At 37.0% G+C, this 21,981-nt stretch overlaps 1 protein-coding gene across 4 annotated transcripts in view; it reads right to left on the bottom strand.

Moving 5' to 3' along the window:
- Positions 1-21,981, bottom strand: part of FAM120B (family with sequence similarity 120 member B) — a 56,018-nt gene that overhangs the window by 26,390 nt on the left and 7,647 nt on the right. For all 4 annotated transcript variants that reach the window (XM_071549501.1, XM_071549502.1, XM_071549498.1 and 1 more), the window contains exons 2-6: positions 20,638-21,683; positions 16,120-16,300; positions 10,191-10,286; positions 4,169-4,341; positions 128-220 (exon numbers count right to left, since the gene is read on the bottom strand). In XM_071549501.1, coding sequence (XP_071405602.1) covers positions 128-220; positions 4,169-4,341; positions 10,191-10,286; positions 16,120-16,300; positions 20,638-21,657 — 1,563 coding nt within the window. In that variant the 5' untranslated portion in view covers positions 21,658-21,683. The remainder of the gene's footprint in view (positions 1-127; positions 221-4,168; positions 4,342-10,190; positions 10,287-16,119; positions 16,301-20,637; positions 21,684-21,981) is intronic.

The following is a 21,981-nucleotide window of genomic DNA, read 5'->3' as shown; positions in this document are numbered from 1 at the left end:
CTATATATTTACCATGACCCTTGGTTCCCATATACGAAAAAAAATAATGTGGATCAATTTTCCCCCCAAACATTTATCACAATGTTACCATGACCAATTCACGCTACACAATTATTCTGGTCCATACCTGCAGACCTGCCAGTTGAGCAGCTGATTTTCCTTTTAGGCAGAGAATGAGTGCCACAAATGCATTTAAGTCCTCCAGAGAGAGGCTACTGACCTAAAACAGGTGAAAAAAGTAACACATTATCTGAAGGCTCTGAAGAGGAACTCTGAAAATTGACTCCTCTTGCTCAAGCACATCATAATTAGATCAATGACCTCATGTAATTATGATCCCCACAAATGCATTGCCTGGGAAAAGACACAAGGAACAAAATATTTTCACAACTTGAATTAAGTGCATATCCCAATACTCGTGTATAGTGTATACACATGGATTTCCACACACACACAAAAGAGCCCCCCCTTCTTTATTCCATTCTCCGCTTCCCTTGAACTTTCTTAATAAGAGGAAATAATTTCATCTCCACACATTAAGCATAGTAAAAAAGTTAGATTAAAAAAAAATTGCTTTATAATTAAGACCCAGGATTAAAACCACCTCATCGAGACACAGATGTGATGACCATTAAGTTTTTTTTTCAAATGCTTACAGTTGTCTGTTGGAATTTTAAAAAATAATCTAAAATACTTAATTGCCTACTTTTACCTAAATTTTAGGTTTTAACAGAACATACTTGACTTCTTTCAGATTTTTAGGCTGCAAATTGAAGTAGGGAAACCTCAAAACTGTAAGAAAACTAAACCTAAAGTGTTCAAGTGGGGAAATGCAAAGAAAAATTCTAAATTCATGTACCAGTTCACATTAATACATCTACGAGTAAAGGAGGAGTGGGGGCTTTTCCTGCTGTGTGTTCTGAGGTTCTACAGATGCACGTGGTCATCTGAGAAGAAAGACAGCACCTTGAGACCAGCTGGGATGATTCCATAACAATACCAGTTTGGTTCTGATCCTTTCCTTCCTCTTACAGTAACACTATAGATTATTATACACGTGCACCAGGACCACATAGCTGTTACAGCTGTTTAAGCTATAAAAAGGGCTTTAAAACGAGATCCACAGAGCATTACAATTTCTTATCAACTGGAACTTGAGGCAATGTGGAAATGTGCATTGTGGGCTTACAGAACAGTTAAAGGCTACTTAAAGCTCTGCACTGCTGTTCTTTAAACAGATTAATTTTGGGCAAATGTTTCCCACATTCCATTTCAATCTGTTAAGAGCTTCTATTTAGTGACAGATAAAATGAAAGAGGGAAAAATGAACAAAAAAGTATTAATATAAATCAACATTAAAAAAACACTAAGAAACCATCTATAATTATGTTGTTCATTTATTTGTTTAGGAGGAGTAACCCATTCTTTCCTGCATAGGATAAAAAGTATACCACGGCTCACACAATTTTTTTTTTCAATCAAGTCTTGCTCTTGCTTGTTCCACTGTAAAATACTTTCCCCTCTATGATGCTGCCAAATCTTGCATAAAGCATAAAAATGTGAGGGATATTAGAAAAATTTTAAGCTTTCAAAATGCTCCTTGGTATTCATTAACTCCACCTGTCTGCTAGGATCTGATAATGGTCCTACTTTACCCTGTAATTCAAGTCAGGTGTCACCTTTGTGTAGAATGCAACAAGAGGTTTACTAAACCTGCACATTTTACACATTGAAATAACAGAAAAGTGATTTCCAGGCACTAAACAATTTTAAATACTTGAACAATTCTGTCCTTAGAAAAGAAAATCAAAGATTGCTTGCAAGTACAACAGCAAGAAAATGATCTTACCAGAGGAGACCAGCCAAAATACTTTCAAATGTAAAAACATTTCCTTAGAGAAATATTTTATTCAGTAACCAAACTTGGTGAGTTACCACAATTCCACTGTCAGATTTATTCCCAAACCATAGGGGACTGAAATTTCCCCTTTCTTTGCAGACTTCACAGGCTGATATTTGACAATTAACCTATTATTATGTAAATTTTTGTTCTTAATTTGGAGGATATTTGAAAAGTACTCTCACTGGAAAAAACTGGTTTTCAAATCAACACTTTCTTTACATAGTTAAGGTTTGTTAATTGTAATTTTTTTCTTACTTAAAAGAAAACGCATCTGAAGTTTTCATTAAATATTTGCACATAGTATTTGAGGAAGCCAGATGGGTTGGCCAGTAAGCTGGTTCCCGTAAAAGCCTAATTTTTAGGTTAGATTAAATGATGAGTAATGTTTATTCTCCCTCACATGAGCTGAAGAAAAGCTGGAAGCCTGCTTCAAGGCAATGTAAAATTGTTCAGCTTAAATAATTTCTGAGGTGACAATCTACTTTCCTTCTCTAATAGATATTTAAAGTGTAAAGTAAAGATAAGAATTAGATCACAGTTAGACAAGCATTGTTTCCTCAGCTATAAAACAAATGAAAGCAATATGGCCAACTCCAAGCATGGCTGCTCACACTCTTACTCTCAAATTTTCCTCTCCAACGCCCCAAAAGAACAAATGGACAAGATCAGAGAAATAACCAACATTTAAAATAACTCAGCAATGAAAAACATTTTAATTCAAATTGATTCCCTAGTCTGGTTCACAGGGTAGATTGTATCAGTGCAACTCTGAGGCCAGAAGAGAATCAGGAAAACAGGACAGGTGTTGAGAGACTGTCACTGCCATGAAAAACCTTCCCTCAAACTAAGCGCTTTGTGTGATCTCTCTACTGTTATTCCTGTTGAAAAGAAGAGCTGTGAAACTATTTTTTTCTCTGTTTTTAACAGTACCCATTGGAAAATGAGTTCTGAAAACCATTTCCTTGACAAGCATTTTTTTTATTAATGTGCTGTGATCAAGGTTCAGCAAATCCACATTTCCATAGGTGTTCCATCCTGTTACTCCCCTTCGTAATCCCACTAAAGAAACTCTTCTCAAACAATTTAGTCATCATGCTATGAAAGAGTGTACAGGGTAGTACGATGAATAATTGAAATGGTGATAACAGATAAATAAATGAAACTGATTTCATATCCAAATGTGAAGAACACTTCAAGTACATTAAAGCTAGGGACATGATATGTATCTTGCTGAATTGAAACTGCAAAGTATGAAATGATGTGTAATGAATTTCATCTTCAAAAAACTTTCAATTTATATTCTGTGATATAAAAAAGTAAAGAAGAAAAGATCCCTAGCTATATGGATCACTTGTATAATTCCCATATGTACTTTCTCATTGCATCATTAAACATAAAAAGAAAGGAAGAGTCAGGGAGAACTTTTCATGTATCAGATGCCAGTATAAATCTGTTATTGAGGAAAGTGAAGTCTGAGAATGTAGAACAATAGACAACATGCAGTTCAGTGCAGGTACAAGTGAAGCAGAGCTTATCAGATAGATAAAAGCATTATAATTTTCTCATCCTCAGGGAGGAAAATCTGCTTGTGAGATCAGCATTTGAAATGAGGCAAGTACAGACAATATATTAAATACCTAAGAGAAAAGTAAACAACAAAGCAATATTGTATATAATCTTGTGTCCCTTTTCATTACAATTAGGGTAGTCTTTGGGCTGTCAAATATTTGGAATTGTAACAGAACTGCTACCTAATGATCCCCTGTTACTCAGAATTTAATGAGAAGAGCCATATCCTCAATTCTGGCTTGAAAATGAGTAGATTGACAAGATGGTGTGAAAAAGCAGTGAGAACGAACTAAATATTTATACTGTCTGTTTGCACAGCCTGCAGAGTCACCTGAGGGAATGCCTTTTGATGACACAAAGGAAACACAAAAGGAGCAGCTTTAGTTTGCAAACAGGTCCCAAAAAGCAGGGGAAATCCTCAGTTTGTAGTCTCTCTGTTACACTGCCCAACAGGTTTTGTCATGCATGTGAGAGTTATTATGATTACTACTAAAAAAACCCAAGTATTTCTTGAACAGGATGTTGCATGTTAGGCAGAGTAATTAAAAATACTGTAATGTAGTACTGTTATATTTGATCAACTATGCCTACAGTAAAGATTAAGAGAAAAATCCAGCAGAGACTAGCAAGAAATAGTTTATTAGTCAGTCACATCTATCAGCTGACAGCTGAAGAAAAAGCAACTGTCCCACTTACCTTCATCATAAGATAGGCCAGCAAGCAGCAGAATCCTGCAACAGGTGCTTCTAGACCTTGGAGTTCTTCTATCTCATCTTGAAGGTGAAAGCATGCTAGAAATGTGCTATATCGTTGCTTTTCTACATCGGGTCCTTTGGCAAACCACAGTGTTTTCAAATTAGGTGTTCCACCTACAAAAGAAATCCATTATTTTATTTTGCCAGCAACAAGATAAAACACATCTACCTCATTATAATGTGAAAGGAAACAACTGATCTGCTCTTGGCACTTGTAAGGATCAGAGAGTGGAAAATAAAATGTATTTGACAAAACTTCCACTGGAAAAAACCCACATAAGAACATTGCCTGTAATTTAAAAAAAATTTATTGAATACAGGCATGTTTAAGCAGAGTGGACTGAATTAAATTGTTACAACAACACAGACAACTTTGAGACAGCGGGCATTTAACCTATGCAAAACCAAAGTCTGCCTACAGGTATGTTCTTACCCCTGGGGATCCACAGTATTAAATGAAGTTCACTTCATCATAATAAATAGTGATTCAGCAGAAACAACTAGATCTATTTCTTCCCTCTCTCCTAGAACCAGCATATCCCTGAAGGATCCTCACACTGTCACCCTTATAATCACCTGTTTTAATTAACAAGGTGATCACCTAGGCCACTTGCTGGCAAACATGCATTCTCCATGAAACACTCTTGGTATGACTCCTCTGCAGTAGGTTGGGAACAAAACCCAAGTTGATTTGGTATTTTGCACTCCGTAGGCTACTGTATGAAACACTGTTGCAAATGCACACAAAAGAACTGTCATGAGTTATGAATAATTTATCTTTCCAGACTTTCTATAGTATCATTCACGATTGTCTCTAAATCCGTAATATTTACCTCATGTTGCCATCTCCCAGCTTGTGACACGTGTGTACTTATACAAAATTTGCTCCTCATTTAAATTACATTTCATCTGTTATCAAAATAAACACTAATGCACGTGAAATAACAGAACAGTTAACTGGTTGTTCCTGAGCATCTCAATAAAATACAGAATTGTACCATAAAGTACTGCTGCCTCTGTAGTTAAGTAAAACGAGGTGTGAATTTTAAATGTGAACTAATTAAGCAACATTTGGTAACACCTTTTCCTTTTTTATGTGGCATGCAGCAGCTGCAGACCAGTTAGGAACACTTGGTGATAATAAATGGTTAAAGTGACAAGGTGCTGAAATCTACATAGACGATGTTTATTTAGCCAGGAAAACCCATTAACCAAATGGTACTAATTCTTTGGAGAGGGGGAAACTAGAAGAGAAGTTAGTATTTTCCTCTTTTATCTGCCTGATGGATGATTCTTTTACTATTTTTAAGAGTAACTCTCCTGTCAAAAGTTTTAACCATATGAAAAACAACTATCATACAATCTGTACGTTTCTAACATTAAGAAAAAGTATCAGTTGCTTAAATGGAGGTAGAAACGCAGGGTAGAGATAGCACAAATAGTGGTAATCAGTGGGTCAGCATAGACAGCATCAATAAGACTCAAATTAGTGGTTTTGATATTGGTAATTGCTGCCTTAAGAAAAAAAAAAGAACAGCAGAGACTGACTTACAGGAACTAAAGCAAATATAACATGTGGGAAACCAACACAGAGCAAACTTTTCCTACCAAGTGTGAGACAATTTGTACATGGGTAAGCTCAAAAAGTTTTTATGGTTTCTGCATATGAACAGATATGGCAGAAATCACTTAAACCAAAGTTCTTTTTTATGTCCAGGGGTTTATCTTATAATAGAAATGCTTTTTTCTTCAAAGCAAACCCATTAACTACGTCAATATTCAAAATTCATATCTATATTGAGAGAGCTCAGCAAAAAATTCAAGATATCCCTTCCATAAACAGTTCCTTACACTTTCAGAAACATCTACTTGCATCTGGGAAAAAGAGGTACTGATAAATTATGAGTTATTTACTCTGAGAAAGACAGTTTGATGCTGTCTCCTTTGGGAACACACCAACCAAAGGTGTTATTTTTCTGAGAGTAACTCTTCTACAAGGAATAAAATTGCATGTAGTACCATGGCTGATATATTAACCCTTAAATAAAAGATAAGTAAAACAAAGAAAAAATATCCTGAATTTTAATGACTCTCCATCATACGTAAGGTCCACAGCAGATTCTAGGAGTCATATACAGTAGATCTCCAAAACTGTTATCTGCTCTAGTTACATCCTCACTACATAATTTACAGCAATGAGAAAACATGCCTGAAAGACAAATTTACTTGGACAGGTAGAAGAACTATTTTACTTTCAGAACATGTCTAGATATTTACTAAATTAACCTAAAAACCAACAAAAGGAAAACACACAAAAACGTACTTAGATATACATAATTGATATATGTTTATTGTAAAGGTTAATAAAAAGAAAATTATCTATCCTACTGGGGTTGTAGGAAACACAAGTTCCTATGAATTACAACTTCCTATGAATTAGTCAACACTGTATAGGCTTATGATTATTCTCAACATGCACAAAACTGTGTGAAAACCATATTCAGTACTATGTAAACTGTAGATCTCAGGAACCTCCAGAAGAGGAGCATCACAAAGACCTCCATGGAGGTTAAGAGTTACTACTTGCCTACACACAAAAATGGAGAACCCACAAATTAAAAGCATGGAATGAATTATGTTTTCTCTTTTTCCTTTATACTTCCACATTTAATGAAATTGTCATATAGAAAGCATCATGATAAAATAATTTCAAGGGAATACATAAATACTTATTTCATTTGTTCAAAATTCAATAATCGATTTATGATATTCAATACATGCAAAAGTTCTGGAATGCATTAATTCTACTGTATTGTTTAACTCAAGGTGATCCTTACATTCATACCAACTTTAAACAAGTCATCATTGTGTATACAAATATAAATATATAATATTAACTGTTCATGTACACTTGAAGTATTGACTTGAAATTTCATTTCATAACACCAGTAACAGAATTTTAACACTTCCTCATTTTTACATGCTCATGTAAAAACTGAGCAATAAAAGTATGTTTATAAAACTGTACTTCTCAACAACTGTGGCCAATTTTAAAGATGCCATAAACACAAATGACAATCAAATATGACCATTAAAGAAGCATTCCAGACACAGCATTTTGAACCTAAACAGGTTCATCCCATATTTCTGTAAGATACAATAATTAAAACACTGCAAGTACATAAAAACTGTGTGGTATGAAGCTACTCTAAACATTTTTCAGAAATTAAATGAACAGCAGAATCCATACATTTACAGTAAAGATTTTAGAACTTCTTCTGTTCCATATAAATCATACACATATCAAATATATCTGCAATGTTCACAAGATATGGATGTTAAACAATATTTTCCTGAATCACAGATCTTATAACAAAATTAATTTTTGGTGACATTTTTTATCAATTCAAGTGGTGTTCTATCAATGTGTGGAAAACATCATGGTCATATTTATTCAACTGAAAATAAATATTCCAGAAGGAAGAAAGAGAGACAGTGAACGTGAGCAAGCACAGATCCTAATTCAGAAGACTGTCTCTCAAGAAAAATACATATACATAATACATACTGTATTTTAAATATCTTTTAAGTTATCATCTTACTTATCATCCTGTCTTTAGGATTCAATACTTTGTTAAAAAAAAAAAAAGCTAACATTCAATCTATCACCTGCAACCTTTCCAGATGCAGGGCAGTTATGCTGTTTTACACAGAGAGAAATGGGGGGGGGGTGGGGTGGGTTAAGATCAATGCATAATTTAAAATATTTATTGTTACATACACTACAGTTCAAAGTTTCTTCAACCTTTTTAATCTAAATCAAATTCAAAAGACTAAGGATTTTCCATATATTCTCAGTACAGCTCTAAAGTAGTTTTGATGATAACGTTACCAGGTTTTTCAAACAAGATAAAACAAAGAACATTCCAAAACTAACTGCACTTATGATTTTTCTAATAGGTTTTTGGTAAAGTTTTTCTCTCTTTTAGCATAACCTGATCTTGACTGACAGCTTTGGACTCTAACTTCCTATAACAACTTCTTTAAATTTAGCTCGAAATGTGATCCCTGTCTGAAAAATATGATGTGCTGTTGAGAACCTTATTTGGTGAATTAGAAAGTCATGCTGTGGAAAATCAAAGATGCATGAGCGAATGTAAGGCATACAAATATGGACTGCAAAGATTTTAGAAAAATATTTGTTCGCTGAAGGAATGACAACAGAGCACTAAAAATAAACACTATAAGTCCTCCTCCCCTATATTAATAGTCTGCTTGAACAACCTTTCATTACTGAGTTAGTAAAGATTATGGCTGAGAAGATTCTGTTTTTATAAAATGCACTTATGTGCTTGCTATAAACAAACAAACACAGTGATTTTAAATCCTGTTATTGTCAACAAAATGGTGGGTTCTACGTGTAGCATGTTTGCAGAGTTGTACAACCAGAGTACATGACATTAAGTGGATTCCTCTGCAGAAAGGGAGGAAGGAAGTATACTACCTGGAATGTAAAACTTTACAACAATAAATACAGTATATTTGCCAGGCAATTTCATATGTAGGTATGGTTTATACTTCATTGAGTTTTGTTTCCTTCTTTTACAAATCTGTGTTCCCAGACCATTGTATGCTGAAATAAAACAATAACACAGGACAGACTGATCAATTTTTATCCTGCATATTCATATCCATTTGGAAAATTTCACAGCAAATTCATGCTATCATGAAGCCAATTAGATAATCATTCTCCTGATATTGTATGTGAAACTACTGTGTATCAAATGAAAACTCGTTTGTACTTTTTCTACATAGCTGAATTCTTTCCAAACAGTCCTTTAAAAGAATTACAAGAAGGCTGACATCTAAAGAGTAACTGGTTTTCTTTCATCCTTGAATGTGAAGACTCCCACTAAATATTTGAGTTAGGATACCTTGAAAGAAAATTTACTATAAATTTATAAAAAGTGCATGCATTTCAACTTTTTATGAATCTGGACTTAGACTAGACCAGAACAAGGACTGCTACTGAAAACTCTGGTGCTGAGGGAAGAAGCACCAGTAATTACTCTCAATAAGTTGAGTAGATAATAACAAGATATCAATTTTCTTAAGATATCAATGGTATTGTGTATCAATGGAACGAATTCATGTGAAACACTAAAAAAAGCTCTGCACTGCTGATCTGTGTGATAGCACATGACTAGACAGACAGAGAGAGCTGTGAGAGTAAAGGTGACTATGATAGCATGGAAAAATGAACACTTAGAACATTTTCCCCTCCAAAATAACAAAATTGATACAGTACTGTTTACTTCCCATCCTAAACTTGTATTGCATGATACAATTTAGTGGCATAGGCAGCGCCCAATCTTTACACTAAAGTTTATTATACTTTCTTGTAAATATAACATATTTTTCATAGCTCTAGTTTCACTAAGAGTGTTCATTAACGTATTTTTTACCAAAGGGAAGAAACCACTTGAATCTTGAGAGAGCAGAAAAGCTTCATAGAAACAGATAGCCTAAATATTTTTTTACTGAAAGCTGGAATGTCTTTTTGGGTTGTCAAAGGTGACTTAAAAATTACTCTTTTTTTTTCACATTCTCCACCAGTCTCGTTAACACATTCTGTCAAACTGCTTAATGGACAAATTTTAATATGGCCCTACACACCCCTTATCCTGTCCTCAGAGCAGTATTTAGAACCTCTATGAAATTGTTTTAATTTTAGAACTAATGCTTGAAGTAGCACTAGGTTGAACAAGACACAGCAATAAACACATATCTCAAAGCTGAATCCTATTATAATTACAAAAAGCAATCACAGGCATGCAGCACTTTAGCTCCTTGTTCTCCACAGTCATTCTGGACTCTATATCAAATGTATGATGATAGATGGTCTGACCTCATTTTAGTGAAGTCATTCTTTCAGTTTAGACTTAAACACATTTTCATTCTACCTGGAACAGAAGGTTGTACAGGTTGTATCAGCTCCGGTTGCTTGAGAGGGTTTCCAAAATAGACAAACCACTCTTTTACCAAAGGAGAGGCTCCACCTAAAAAACGACAGAATTGGATCAATAAGTCAAATGCAAGTATTGGCACTAATGACTTGTTTGCTCAGCTTCTTTAAAAACAAACCAAGAAAAAACAGTTCTAGTATTTTCATGACAAATCATCAGAGCAAATGAAGAGACTTTCAATTATATACTATAAGCATGAGTTTGGAGTTGGAAACTGCAGCCAAAAATGTAAGTACAAGAGTCTGTGGAAAGCATTTGAAAACAGTTCTAGGCCTTCCCATTTCAAGGCAGTTCAGAAAGCTCTGGAGGCACCTGGCATAGCTTAAGGACCCACATGAGCTATCTCAGTTTCAGGACTGTCACACTGCCACATATGCAGGCAGCGCTTAATATCATTCACCTCCCAGCTTGACCTGACATTTCCTGTGTCAGGGTTTGAGCCAAAATCTTTATAAGGAGGCCTCAAAGGCTATTTGAAAGCTGACAGCAATGGAGTCATCCCACCGTCAGATACAGAGCTCTTATAACCCTTTGTTCCAGATCTCTTATCTAGTATAAAGAGATTGTTTATGCATAATAGCTCAAGTGGGTTCCTAGGCCTCAACCTCAACCCTGTCCTGCCTTCGAATAAAGAGCAGGGTGCATCTTGGATTAAAAATGTTACTACTTGAGTTGTGCATCTAACTACTTGTTGCTTGGGATAAAACCAACAAAAAAAATACCCCAGAAAAAAATCAAGAATTTAAGAATTTTTGAAATGCAGTCTACCCAATTTACAATAGTCAGCTCAAAATCGTTCCACTGCAGGTCTCCACAAAAAAGCCCCCAAACAAATCTAGAATCATTGTTGCTATAAATGATCCTTCTGCATTCAGTCCAGGTTTTGCTTATGGTAACCATGTCATAGTGCCCTAAATTGGATCCACTCTCTGCAGTCTGGTAAACAGTATGAATTAAAGAGGTTTAGCTAGTCCTGGACACTTGGAGGAGTGTTTTCAAATCTTTTCTTCTTTTCCATCCGTTGTTCCTTTCCAGATTCACAGAATTGCATTTCTAATTCCTTCTAGCTCTCATCTAGTGCTGAAGCCACTGTCCTTAAAAATTCCTGCCTTTTATCATCAATTCCAGTCTCCCTGCAATTTATTGCACAAGTAATTCTGATGCCATGTTATGAACCTTAATCAAAAACTTCACCTAGATTAAACCAAACCAAACGACCTTATCCAACACTTCCCTTCTCCACCTCCAAAAATGTTTTGTCATATGAATTTCCTGATCTTGTTTATAGCTCAATGCTGGAGATGACTGTTGGCATGAATGAATGAGTAGTGTCCTGTAGTGCAAGGGCAGAAATTCCTCAAATCGAAGTCTAGTGTCAAGTATAAGAGACAGGGAAAAGAACATGACAAAATCTATTTTGCAACCTTCCTTCCTTCCTTCCTTCCTTCCTTCCTTCCTTCCTTCCTTCCTTCCTTCCTGCCTTCCTGCCTTCCTGCCTTCCTGCCTTCCTGCCTTCCTGCCTGCCTTCCTGCCTGCCTTCCTGCCTTCCTGCCTTCCTGCCTCACAAAGTCCCTATAAAGGTGAGGGATTAAAAAACCTACAGATGGGCTATGGGGGCCAGTATTACACCTGGCTTGCCATGCCTCACTGTTCAAAAACTGATGACATTAAGAATAAAATTAAATTCCTACACTAGGGAGAAAAAAAAAAAGCTTTAAACTGTACATTCCAGTAGTGAATAGTCTCACATCTTGATTATAAATAATTGTCTGTGATAAAGCTATTTCACAAAAAAACACCCCTAATTTAATATCCCAAAGTCACATTCAGAAACATTCTGTTTTACCATCCTGTATTAAGATTTTGTATGTATTTATTTAGCTCACTCAGCCTCCTAAACCTTAGCCTTGTTTCTTAAGGAAGCACACTTCTGTCTTATAATTAATTCATGGATGCACTGCTCTGTTTCAACTAAATCTAACAAAGGAGAAGTGATTCCAAATGGATGAAAGTCCTAAATATTTTGTGAAACTGGTGACTCAGCTGACAGAAGGATCCTATTAGGGCACCAACTGAAAGAAAGGCAGGAAAGTCAACCTATGTGTTGTATCCAAACAGACTGGATAGTAAATCAATACATAAGTACAGTAGAAGATTTACAGCTGAGAGAAAATGTAGATGGGATTTGGGAATAGCAGGACGCAATAGGGAACATGCTTAAGAACACCATATATTGCATAAGGGACTTGTCAAGAACATGAGGAGAAATTAAGATGCTGGAAAGAATCATAGAAATAGAAAAGCTTTGCTGAGGGGAAGCTGGTGAGGAGCATCAATCTTTGCGAATTTCACAGTTCCCAGAAAAACTTAACAAAATGTGTCTTAATTCTAAATACTGGTGAAATGCCAATTCTCTCCACGTGGAAATATCTCTGGGAAAAAAACCCCACTAATTTTTCAAAGTTTTTTCCCCACAATACACATAAAGAGTATTAGTGAAATTTAAAATATTATTCCTTTGCTTAAATAGATTCTGAACAACCTGTGGAAGCACTGCTTAGGCAGCCTAAAGAAAGCTTCAACTATGTGCAAAACATGAGACAGTTGGAAAACGCTGTTATGTGTTCCTCTACACCTGCAACAATGTCAGCCCTCCTGAGTGGTCACTGCTTATAACCGGCAAAAATTCTGCTAATGGACTGCTTCTGACAGTGTCAAATGGAGGATCAGTCTGGTCTGCTAATGTTAGAACTGGGAGTGATGCCAGGACTTCCAGGAGTTGGCCACGGGCTTTGGCTACATTACATAATGTCCTAAGTGGCACCAGTCATGCAGGCACAGGTATTTGCATGGACTGTGCTAGTGCCAAAACCTGCTGGTTTTGTTCTGAACTCTTTGCACACACAAGAAAGAGGTTGGCTGGCCTATCAAGGTGCATTATTTACTGTTATTTTCCCCTACTACTTGAATTTTTCCAAAAGTACTTTTTCTAGGAAACAGGCAAAAAAATTGATTTTATATCACTATGTGAAATATATAAAGTTTATATCCCTGTATCACTACATGCAATTTATATCACTGTATGCAATACTTCACATAATGATCAGAAATAGCTCAATTAATTATAAATGTACTATTAAAACACACAGGTAACAAATGGTATGTTATCAGAATCACCATCAGCCTGCCATTTATTGTCACAGGATCAAAAATAAGGCCGTGATTCAGCAACATTTCCATGAGTACATACATGCTTACCATACATCAAACTATACCAAAGCCATCAGCAATTCTTTCAGCAGCACTGCTAACTCTTACAGGAGGCCACTGATTTGCTTATTCCCAATCCTTGCCGTTCCCTTGGGACATTTCACCACAGCTGTAAGTGGCCACAGAGTAGGATGGGGAAACAGAACCAAGTTAGTTACCCTGACTGCAAGAAAGGGAGGGAAGAGAAAGAGAGAGGCTATTTTCAGTTTCTCAAACTAGGGCACCACACAGCTGCACCAGTACAACTGGAAGGAAGCAGAGACTGAAATGAGTGGCTGTGCAAGAACACTACTTTAAGTGGCACTGACAGCAAAAGAAACACTCATCCCACTACGGCTTCAGGCAAAACGGCACAGTATAGGCCAATGGTTTCAAGGGATATGAAATCCTGCTCCTATGGACTTGTGGGTCTCTTCGGCACCCTTGCAATCTCACCCTAGATGTTCAAAATTAACAGTATCTTGTTTCAGAACAGAGTTTACATTATTCTTAACCTGTTCTTACTAAAACTGTAACCACTGTTCTTACTAAATGTTGGCTGCTTTGCCAGTTAACAGGAAATAAGCAGATTTGCAAACTGCAATGTGTAATTGACAGATATTAAAGAATAAAAGGGAGGATCACTAACAAATACATCACCACAGCAATCTGGAACATTGTGTAGAGTTAGTCAAGTTATCTTCAAATGTGCTACATCAGCAGCTGTATCATAAGGGCAGCAGACTCCACATGGACTAATTTAATTGGTTGCTTTGTTCCAGTAAGCTTCTTTTTAATACTAATCCAAAGTGATTCTACTCTATACTACAACCTATAGACAGTCTAGGCTACTTGTTCCCATTCAACCCCTTATCAAATTACAAAAAATAGTAAACTTGACCTCATCTGAGGAAAACTGGTTCTATACTTACCCTGCATAGAACAAAACTTCCCCGTAGATCTAGCAGTGAATCCACAAAAAAATAGTGCTTACACTAACTTATGAATTCCAATGCAGACTCTGACTAATGATCTACACTCTCGACTCAGAAGCAACTATACACTCGAATAAAAAAACCAACCCAGGAACTACTAGCAAGTGACATGGTTAAAGCAGTTAGAGGTTCATGCACTAAAAATGCAGATTTAATAGAAGCGCCCATGCAGACACAGTCTACCTACCTTTCTGAAAGGGTTAGAGACTGAGGGAGCATTAGGATTTATTTTAGAAAGTTATCTCTGGAATTTGAAGCCTGAACTGAGAATAAATAATACATGCTATCTACGGTTTTATTCTAAAATCGCTTTCTTAAAAGAAGGCATCTTTCACATTCAGATTTCATTTTCAATATGATTCTAAATGAATGTTTCAATTCTAATCTTTTTTGAGAACTAAACCCACTGTAACACAAATGCAAATTGCCTACTACTCTGCCGTCTTGCAGCAAAAATTGTTAATTAGAAATTTTGGTCTGTGTGTTTCTGAAAACTTCAATGAATATCCTGCTGCTTAGTGGAATAAACAAAACCCAAGCAAGTTATAATTGTCTACAAAATTTAGACGCAGTAGGCCGAAAAATGAAAAATGACAGATGTGCATGATTACTGCTGAGATTTTTGTTACCCTCTCCAAATGACTGTGTAAACTCTGATTCAGTTTTTCCTACTTTTTTTCTCTATTATGGCACAACTTCAACCTCTGGCTGCTGAAGGAAGTCATGTACTTAATTACCTTCTGTGCCTTTCTAAGCAAATAGTTTGAATATTAGGTTTGATGGCGGTGCACTTTCATCAATAAAATGTAAAGTGATTACCATGGAGAAATCAACATATTCAAAAGAATAAAAGTTCAGTACATTTTTTATTTTCACCTCGTTGACTGAAAGACACTATAAAGATAACATTTAACTAACAGAATCCTTAAGAACATTAAATTGTCCAAGGATGTGAATAAAGAACTCTCTGTCTTAAAGCGGATGAATGGAAGCACAGATATATGTACCTGCTACAGAATTTGTTTATGCTGCTGGATAAAGAAATCACATATTCTTGCACTTGGATGAAAGAACTAATAATTGCTGGCATGACTACCTGCATTTGTATTATTACAGTAATTACATTTGACTGGTCTTAGAATTGCAAACTTAAAGTCAACAGAAGGTAAAACTTTTAACAGTGCATTATTGTTCTGCAAAAGCATATTACAACTCACTAATTCATCAGGAGCCACACTTATCAAAGTAACATAAGGTTTCATATACTCTCAAACTTTAAAAAATCTTCTAAAGATTATTGTTTTGCTCAATCTTTTGATCATTAAGAACTTTCACAACTTCCCATTCAACAAGGAAAAAATAACCCAATTTTTAAAAATCACTTTAAAAGCAATGAAATGGAACAGCATGTAGGAAAAACCTTCACAATTTCACTGTCACATTTTCTTTTGATTCCATAAGTACACTTCAGCTGCCCAGAGTTTTTATCCTAAATGCATTTTTTATCCTAAATGCCATTTAACCTAAATGCTGACGTTGCCACTGAAAGCAATGAATTCAGGATTTCATATTTCAAAACTGAATGTACACTCGAATAATGGTGTAAGTAATTTAATCCTTACCTTTTCCAGATTCCAGCAAGACAGAATAAATATGCTGACGGGCAGGGCGGTAGATAAGTGACTGTCCAGGAATCTCTGTATCACAGTCATCTTCCAAAGAGTTGCTGCACTCAATCACTCCAGTACTCAGAATATTGAAGACTGAATAATTTTCAGATTGGATATGCTGTTCCTTAGCTAACTGTTTGTTCAAAGGAGGAAGAAGACATTAATTCCAAAAATAAGAAAAATGAAAAAATAACAAAATTTATTCACTGTTTGAGAAAATAGTTCTTTTTCTATCAGTGGAAATAGATAGCCAGAGAGGGAACAAGTGCTTTTTCAAATAACACTGGTACAGTATATTTTCAGACATCTATGTTTTTGTGGACAGGAAATCCTAGAAAACCCAATATTATCTTTCTTAGCTCCTCCTTTAATTCTTAAAAATTGGAGGCTTGAATGGCAGTTTTTTAGAGAGCAATTATTCTTAAAATTAATTCTGAATTCAGACATAGCTGCCTTCCTTTAGTCACCTGCAAATGTATCTTTAAATAGTGAGTGAAGGTATGACAAAACCAAAACTTTTGATTTTATTGCCAGTTGAACTGCATAAGGCAGCTCTATTTCTTTCCTAAAATGACTTTGCATAGTTTACATTCTGATGAAATTAGGATACTTAACTTCACCACACCTTTTCTATGCAACAGCTCTTCCCCATGTAACGAAATGCAATCCACTGTAGTGAGGAGAACCAGGTCTGCAGGCTGCTGCTAAAAAGCAGAGTAACAGCATCACCCAGGCTGCATATTAACCACACACTGGATGCAGGTATGTGTGGCTACAGCAGCTGGCTACAAGCAGCCCTGGTACCAACACAGTCTGCTGGTCTGGAGCAGCTTAGATACAAAAGCAAGGAAGTGGCTCTCAGGCAGTGCAGAATTTCAACCAGTAACACCTGCAACCTGGACTGCCCAAGTGCAGAACTAGACAGACTTTCACTTCACAATCTCAGACCAAAACCATGGGGGTGTTCAAACAGCTGAGCAGAGTGAATTATTTCCATGGGGTGCCACTAATAAATTCTCCAGGACCCATGCCATATGGTGAGCAAGCACGGACCTCTCTGCTCTGCATTCCCTGCATTGTGTCACACTGTCTGAATTATTTGGGTTGTGCCATCCTTGCAGCTCTGACAGCCACTTTCACTGGGAGTTACCAGACCACGGCCCAGAGCTAAATTCACCATTTCTGCAGAATTCTAGTATCTGCAAACCTGGGAACTCAGCAAGTCAAGGCTACATTCATCATTGAGTCATTACTGATCAAAACTAATTCTAGTGAAATGTCATACTTTCAGAAGGAATTCTCCCATGAGCGTAGAATCAGTCATAGGCTTCTGTGTACATTGCCAATCAACAGAGCACTTATAGCAATAAATTAATGGTTGCCCTGAAAGAATTACTTCAATATTCCTAATATATGTAAACAGTGAAATCCCCCATGTCTACTTTTGTATAAAATAAAAAACAGAGTTCAGTATTTCTAAGTATGATTTGAATGATACATTAAACTATTTCATGCAAACCCCTGACACAGCTATAAGGTCACTTAAAAATACTAGTTTATTGCAATTTGCAAATAATCTACATATCCTCATACACTGAAAAAAATACAAGCTGATTTCAGAAGTATTGCTGTATTCAGTGCTGTATCTTGAAAATATTTCTGATGAATACCTACAGTCAACTAGAAAGTTGTGCCCTTTTTTCTTAGAGAAACAGCAACATGAGGCTATGTCCTCATCCTTGGAATTGAGAAGTGTGTGTCATTTGCATGCAGTTCAGATTATGTGCAGAGTAAGCAGAACTACTTATCAGTTTCAAAATATGAAGCAAAGCACACACATTACATATACAAATATTTAAACACCTGTAACGAAAACAAAAGGGAAGTTAACATGTCTAACATTTTAATTTCCTTGGCCCTGGAACTGTCTTCACACAGGATTTATGCATCCACATTGAAGAAGCATTCTTCAATGGTATTTCTAAACATTATTATTTTATTACAGCAGTAGCTCAGCATGATGCTTGAGAACTGCAACCCTTCAAATGAAAGATCAAGCCAAGAAATAATGACCACTTGTCATAAGACTGCATGGTACATTCTCTTAAGGAGAAGGGTATTACCACTATTGTCCTGGCCATAATCCAACATAGATAATTACATTCTGGCTAATTTTTCCTTCACTTCAAGCATAAACAGTATTTTTCAACACTATGATGATGATGTATGGTTGCTGATTTTTTAAAATGTCTTCTATTTAACTACAACGGTCAAAAGTGACATGTATTGCATCTGTGTGCAGGCTATAAAAAAGCCCAAATATGTCTGCAGTTTAGCTGAAATGAGCATTGCAAAAGTTACAAGGTAGTTATAAAATGTTTTATAGCCTTTTTAGAAAGAATAATGTAAATTATATGATTACTTTAAAGTAATATGAGGAAACAGAAAAATAGATTTAAAGAAAATGCTCATGATAAGTGAGACAGAAAAAAGGCTCTGTGTTTGAAGACTATGAGAACCTAATAAAATAGGAAGTGACAGATGGCTAATATAGGGTCTAAAACACACTTCCTTGTATAGATTCTTTTTTAAAATCTCAATATGTTATCTTAATTGCCATTAAGTTACAGAATTGTACTCTAAACGTACTACTATTGCATAAATTCTGATGCAAAGTAGCTCACCTTCTATTAGCCAGGCAGTCTACCCTAAGCTAATATATCCAATTTCCCAGAGTGACATACCATTTCTCACTCCAACACCAGAGCATCTCTGCCCATGTGGGAAGCCATAAGTGAAACTTGAGAGGTGGGCTGTGGAAACCTCATGAACTTCAACAAGGCCACATGCAAAGTCCTGCACACAGGTCTGGGCAATCCCAAGCACAAGTACAGGATGGATGGAGAATGAATTGAAAGCAGCTCTGAGGACTTTAGGGTGCTGTTGGACAAGCAACTTGACCTCACCCAGCTGATGCCTGTAGATTGCGTACCCCTGTAAACAGAGACACACTGCAGACAAGTTAATGGAGAAAGATATAGGGTTTTATTAGAAGGACCTTCCACGATCAAACCCAGGGGGTTTGACCCCTCGGTCAGGAAGTTTCAGGGTTAAATACCCCTCATGGACATCCAATCTGAAGTTTCCGTTTCTCTCTAAAGCCCACCCAAAAGTCCTGCCAATCTAACCCCTTTGTAATGGCGGGGGGCAGTTAGGCCTTCTTCTGTTGTTTGTCTTCTGTTATCTTGCAGGTGTCTGCTGCAAAACAGCTCGGCCTTGACAAGGCCTGCTAGCTGGTGGGAAAGGCACTTTAATATTCAGACTTAAGATCAGGGCAACTCAGCAAAGACTCTATGATTCTAAAACCTTTCTAAAATTGCATTAAATCACATCCTTAGGCATCACAGCCATGTGTGCTTGCAGCCCAGAAAGCCAAATGCATCCTGGGCCGCATCAAATGCAGCATGGCCAGCAGGTCAAGGCAGGTGGTTCTCCCCATCCACTCTGCTCTGGTGAGACCGCACCTGGAGTACTGCAACCATCTCTGAGGTCCTTAGCACAGGAAGGGCACAAATGTGTTGGAGCATGTCCAGAGGAGTGCTGCAAAGATGACCCGGGGGCTGGGTCACCTCTCCTGTGAAGACAGGCTATGAGAGTTGAGGTGGTTCAGCCTGGAAAAGAGAAGGCCCTGAGGAGACCTTAGAGCAGCCTTCCAGTACCTAAAGGGGGGCTACAAGAGAGCTGGAGAGGGACATTTCACAAGGGCACGTACTGACAGGGGAGAAATGGCTTTAACATGAAGGAGGGTAGGTTTAGCTTAGATATTAGGAAGAAAGTATTTAATGTGTGGTGGTGAGGAACAGGTCCAGGTTGCCCAGAGAAGTGGTGGATCATCCCTGGAAGTGTTCAAGGCCAGGTTGGATGGGGTTCTGAGCCATTGGGTCTAGTGAAAGGTGTCCCAGGGCAGGGGTTTGGAATTAGGTCACTTCCAACCCCAACCCTTCTACAATTCTATGATAGGATTCTGTAGGAAGTTTCCTTACCTCCATCACAATTTAAGCTTCTGCATTCTTAGCACAGCTTCCTTTGTTACCTTGACTGCATGTGCCAAGCACAGCCAAGCAAACCACTGACCAGCTTATGCCCGACTTGTGGTTCTTAAAGTCAAGGGAAGTCCGTACATCATATACATAGGAGGTAAATATGCCCAGCTATTGGCCCATTCAGCAGTTGCTCCCCATTATTAGACCTGCTTGATGCTTCAAAAAGAGAGGAACCACTTTTTGTTTAATGTGCTGCATCTACCCTCATAGTGATGCATGCAATAGTCCTAACCACAGTTCCACTTCACAGACAAAAGATTTTTGTACAAGCGAATTTAAAATTCAATAGGTTTAGTGCACTCATTACCAAATTCCACTAAGTAGTCATGGCAATAAAGTGATCTCTAAGCTTTAAGAAACAAGTTACCTGAAAGATTTCTTTATCTTGACAGATGGCTGACTGGTGTTGAAGAGATAACATTTGACAATTTGTTACATTGGGAGGAATCCATGGAGACTGCTGCCCAGGCAAAAGATAGGACTTTATTCCTCTGTAAAGCAATGTCTTGTCTGATCCCAGAGGTAGCATATCTTCCAAGTGTTTCAGGCTGCTGTATGAGCACTCAATTTTTGAGATGTAATTGGCTACAGCTAGAAGTATTTTTGTTCTTCTGTTATAACTGTTGTTCTTGTGGGGACTGGTGACTAAACATTTGTGCCAAAAACCTTCCAACAAGCTTTCTGGGATAACATCATTGCCAAGCAAGCAAGCAAAGAGAGGAAGATGTGTCAAACTAATACCCAACACATGGCAAAGATCTTCTCGAGAGTACATAACAGTGACAAGTCTGTCCAAACGAAGGTTCTCAATGGAAAAGTAGGGACATGTATTATAGATGAGGTAGTCACTATCTTGCCCCAGAATTCCTATGCAGTTGTGTTGCAAACCATATGCAGCCACCTCAAAGTCTGCCTCTTGCAATGTGCATACTGTTTTTTGACCAAGTGACTTCAGGGCATAACGTGTAAATGTAGGTAAAGCTGAAGGAAGAACAAACATGTCTCTCCCGGGTTGTTTCCTGTGAGTCTTAATAAACTCAAAGAGTCTGGTTATTTCCTTGGTATTATTCCACCTCCGTTTGATCCACTCGTCTCTCTTTTTCTCTTCTACCACTCCGTCAAAGTAAAACACCAACTTGATACCAGCTGCCATAAAAACTTTAATAAAATCCTCTAAAATAGCCAGGTACTCCCGCCACTGGCCACCGCACACCCAGAACTCTGGTGTGTACCAGTGCCTAACACAACTCATGGCATCTACTACGATAACAGGTGGAAAATCAGGATGCTCGACACGATGCTTTTCTGCCATTTCTCTCAGATCTACTGTTTTGCACACATCAGGGCAAACTCTTGCCACAAATCCCTGCAAACCTCTAACGCCCATGGCTGATCTCCAAAACTCACAGCAGTCTGAAAGAAGAAAAATAAAAACAACATTCTAAAATGCAATAACGAGGAAATTAATGAAATTCTACAATAATAATAATAAAGACAAGACAGCGGCTTGGAAGCTGAAGTGCTATTTTTCTGCTGTTCCTGATAGCTTGTTGCTTTGTACTGACTTGTAACAGTTGGAAACAGTTCCCTTGCCATCAACCAAATGGACGTAAATGTTCCTTCTCTTTCACTTCTACTCCTGGTTTTTGTAGCAGAAAATAATGTAAATATCAAAATGTTTTCATAAATATGACAGAAATAATCATATTAA

The sequence above is a fragment of the Pithys albifrons genome, chromosome 2, assembly GCF_047495875.1.
Source record: "Pithys albifrons albifrons isolate INPA30051 chromosome 2, PitAlb_v1, whole genome shotgun sequence".
Classification (NCBI taxonomy): domain Eukaryota; kingdom Metazoa; phylum Chordata; class Aves; order Passeriformes; family Thamnophilidae; genus Pithys; species Pithys albifrons.
The sequence above is the reverse complement of the archived record's forward strand: the minus strand, read 5'-3'. Positions and strand labels throughout refer to the sequence as shown.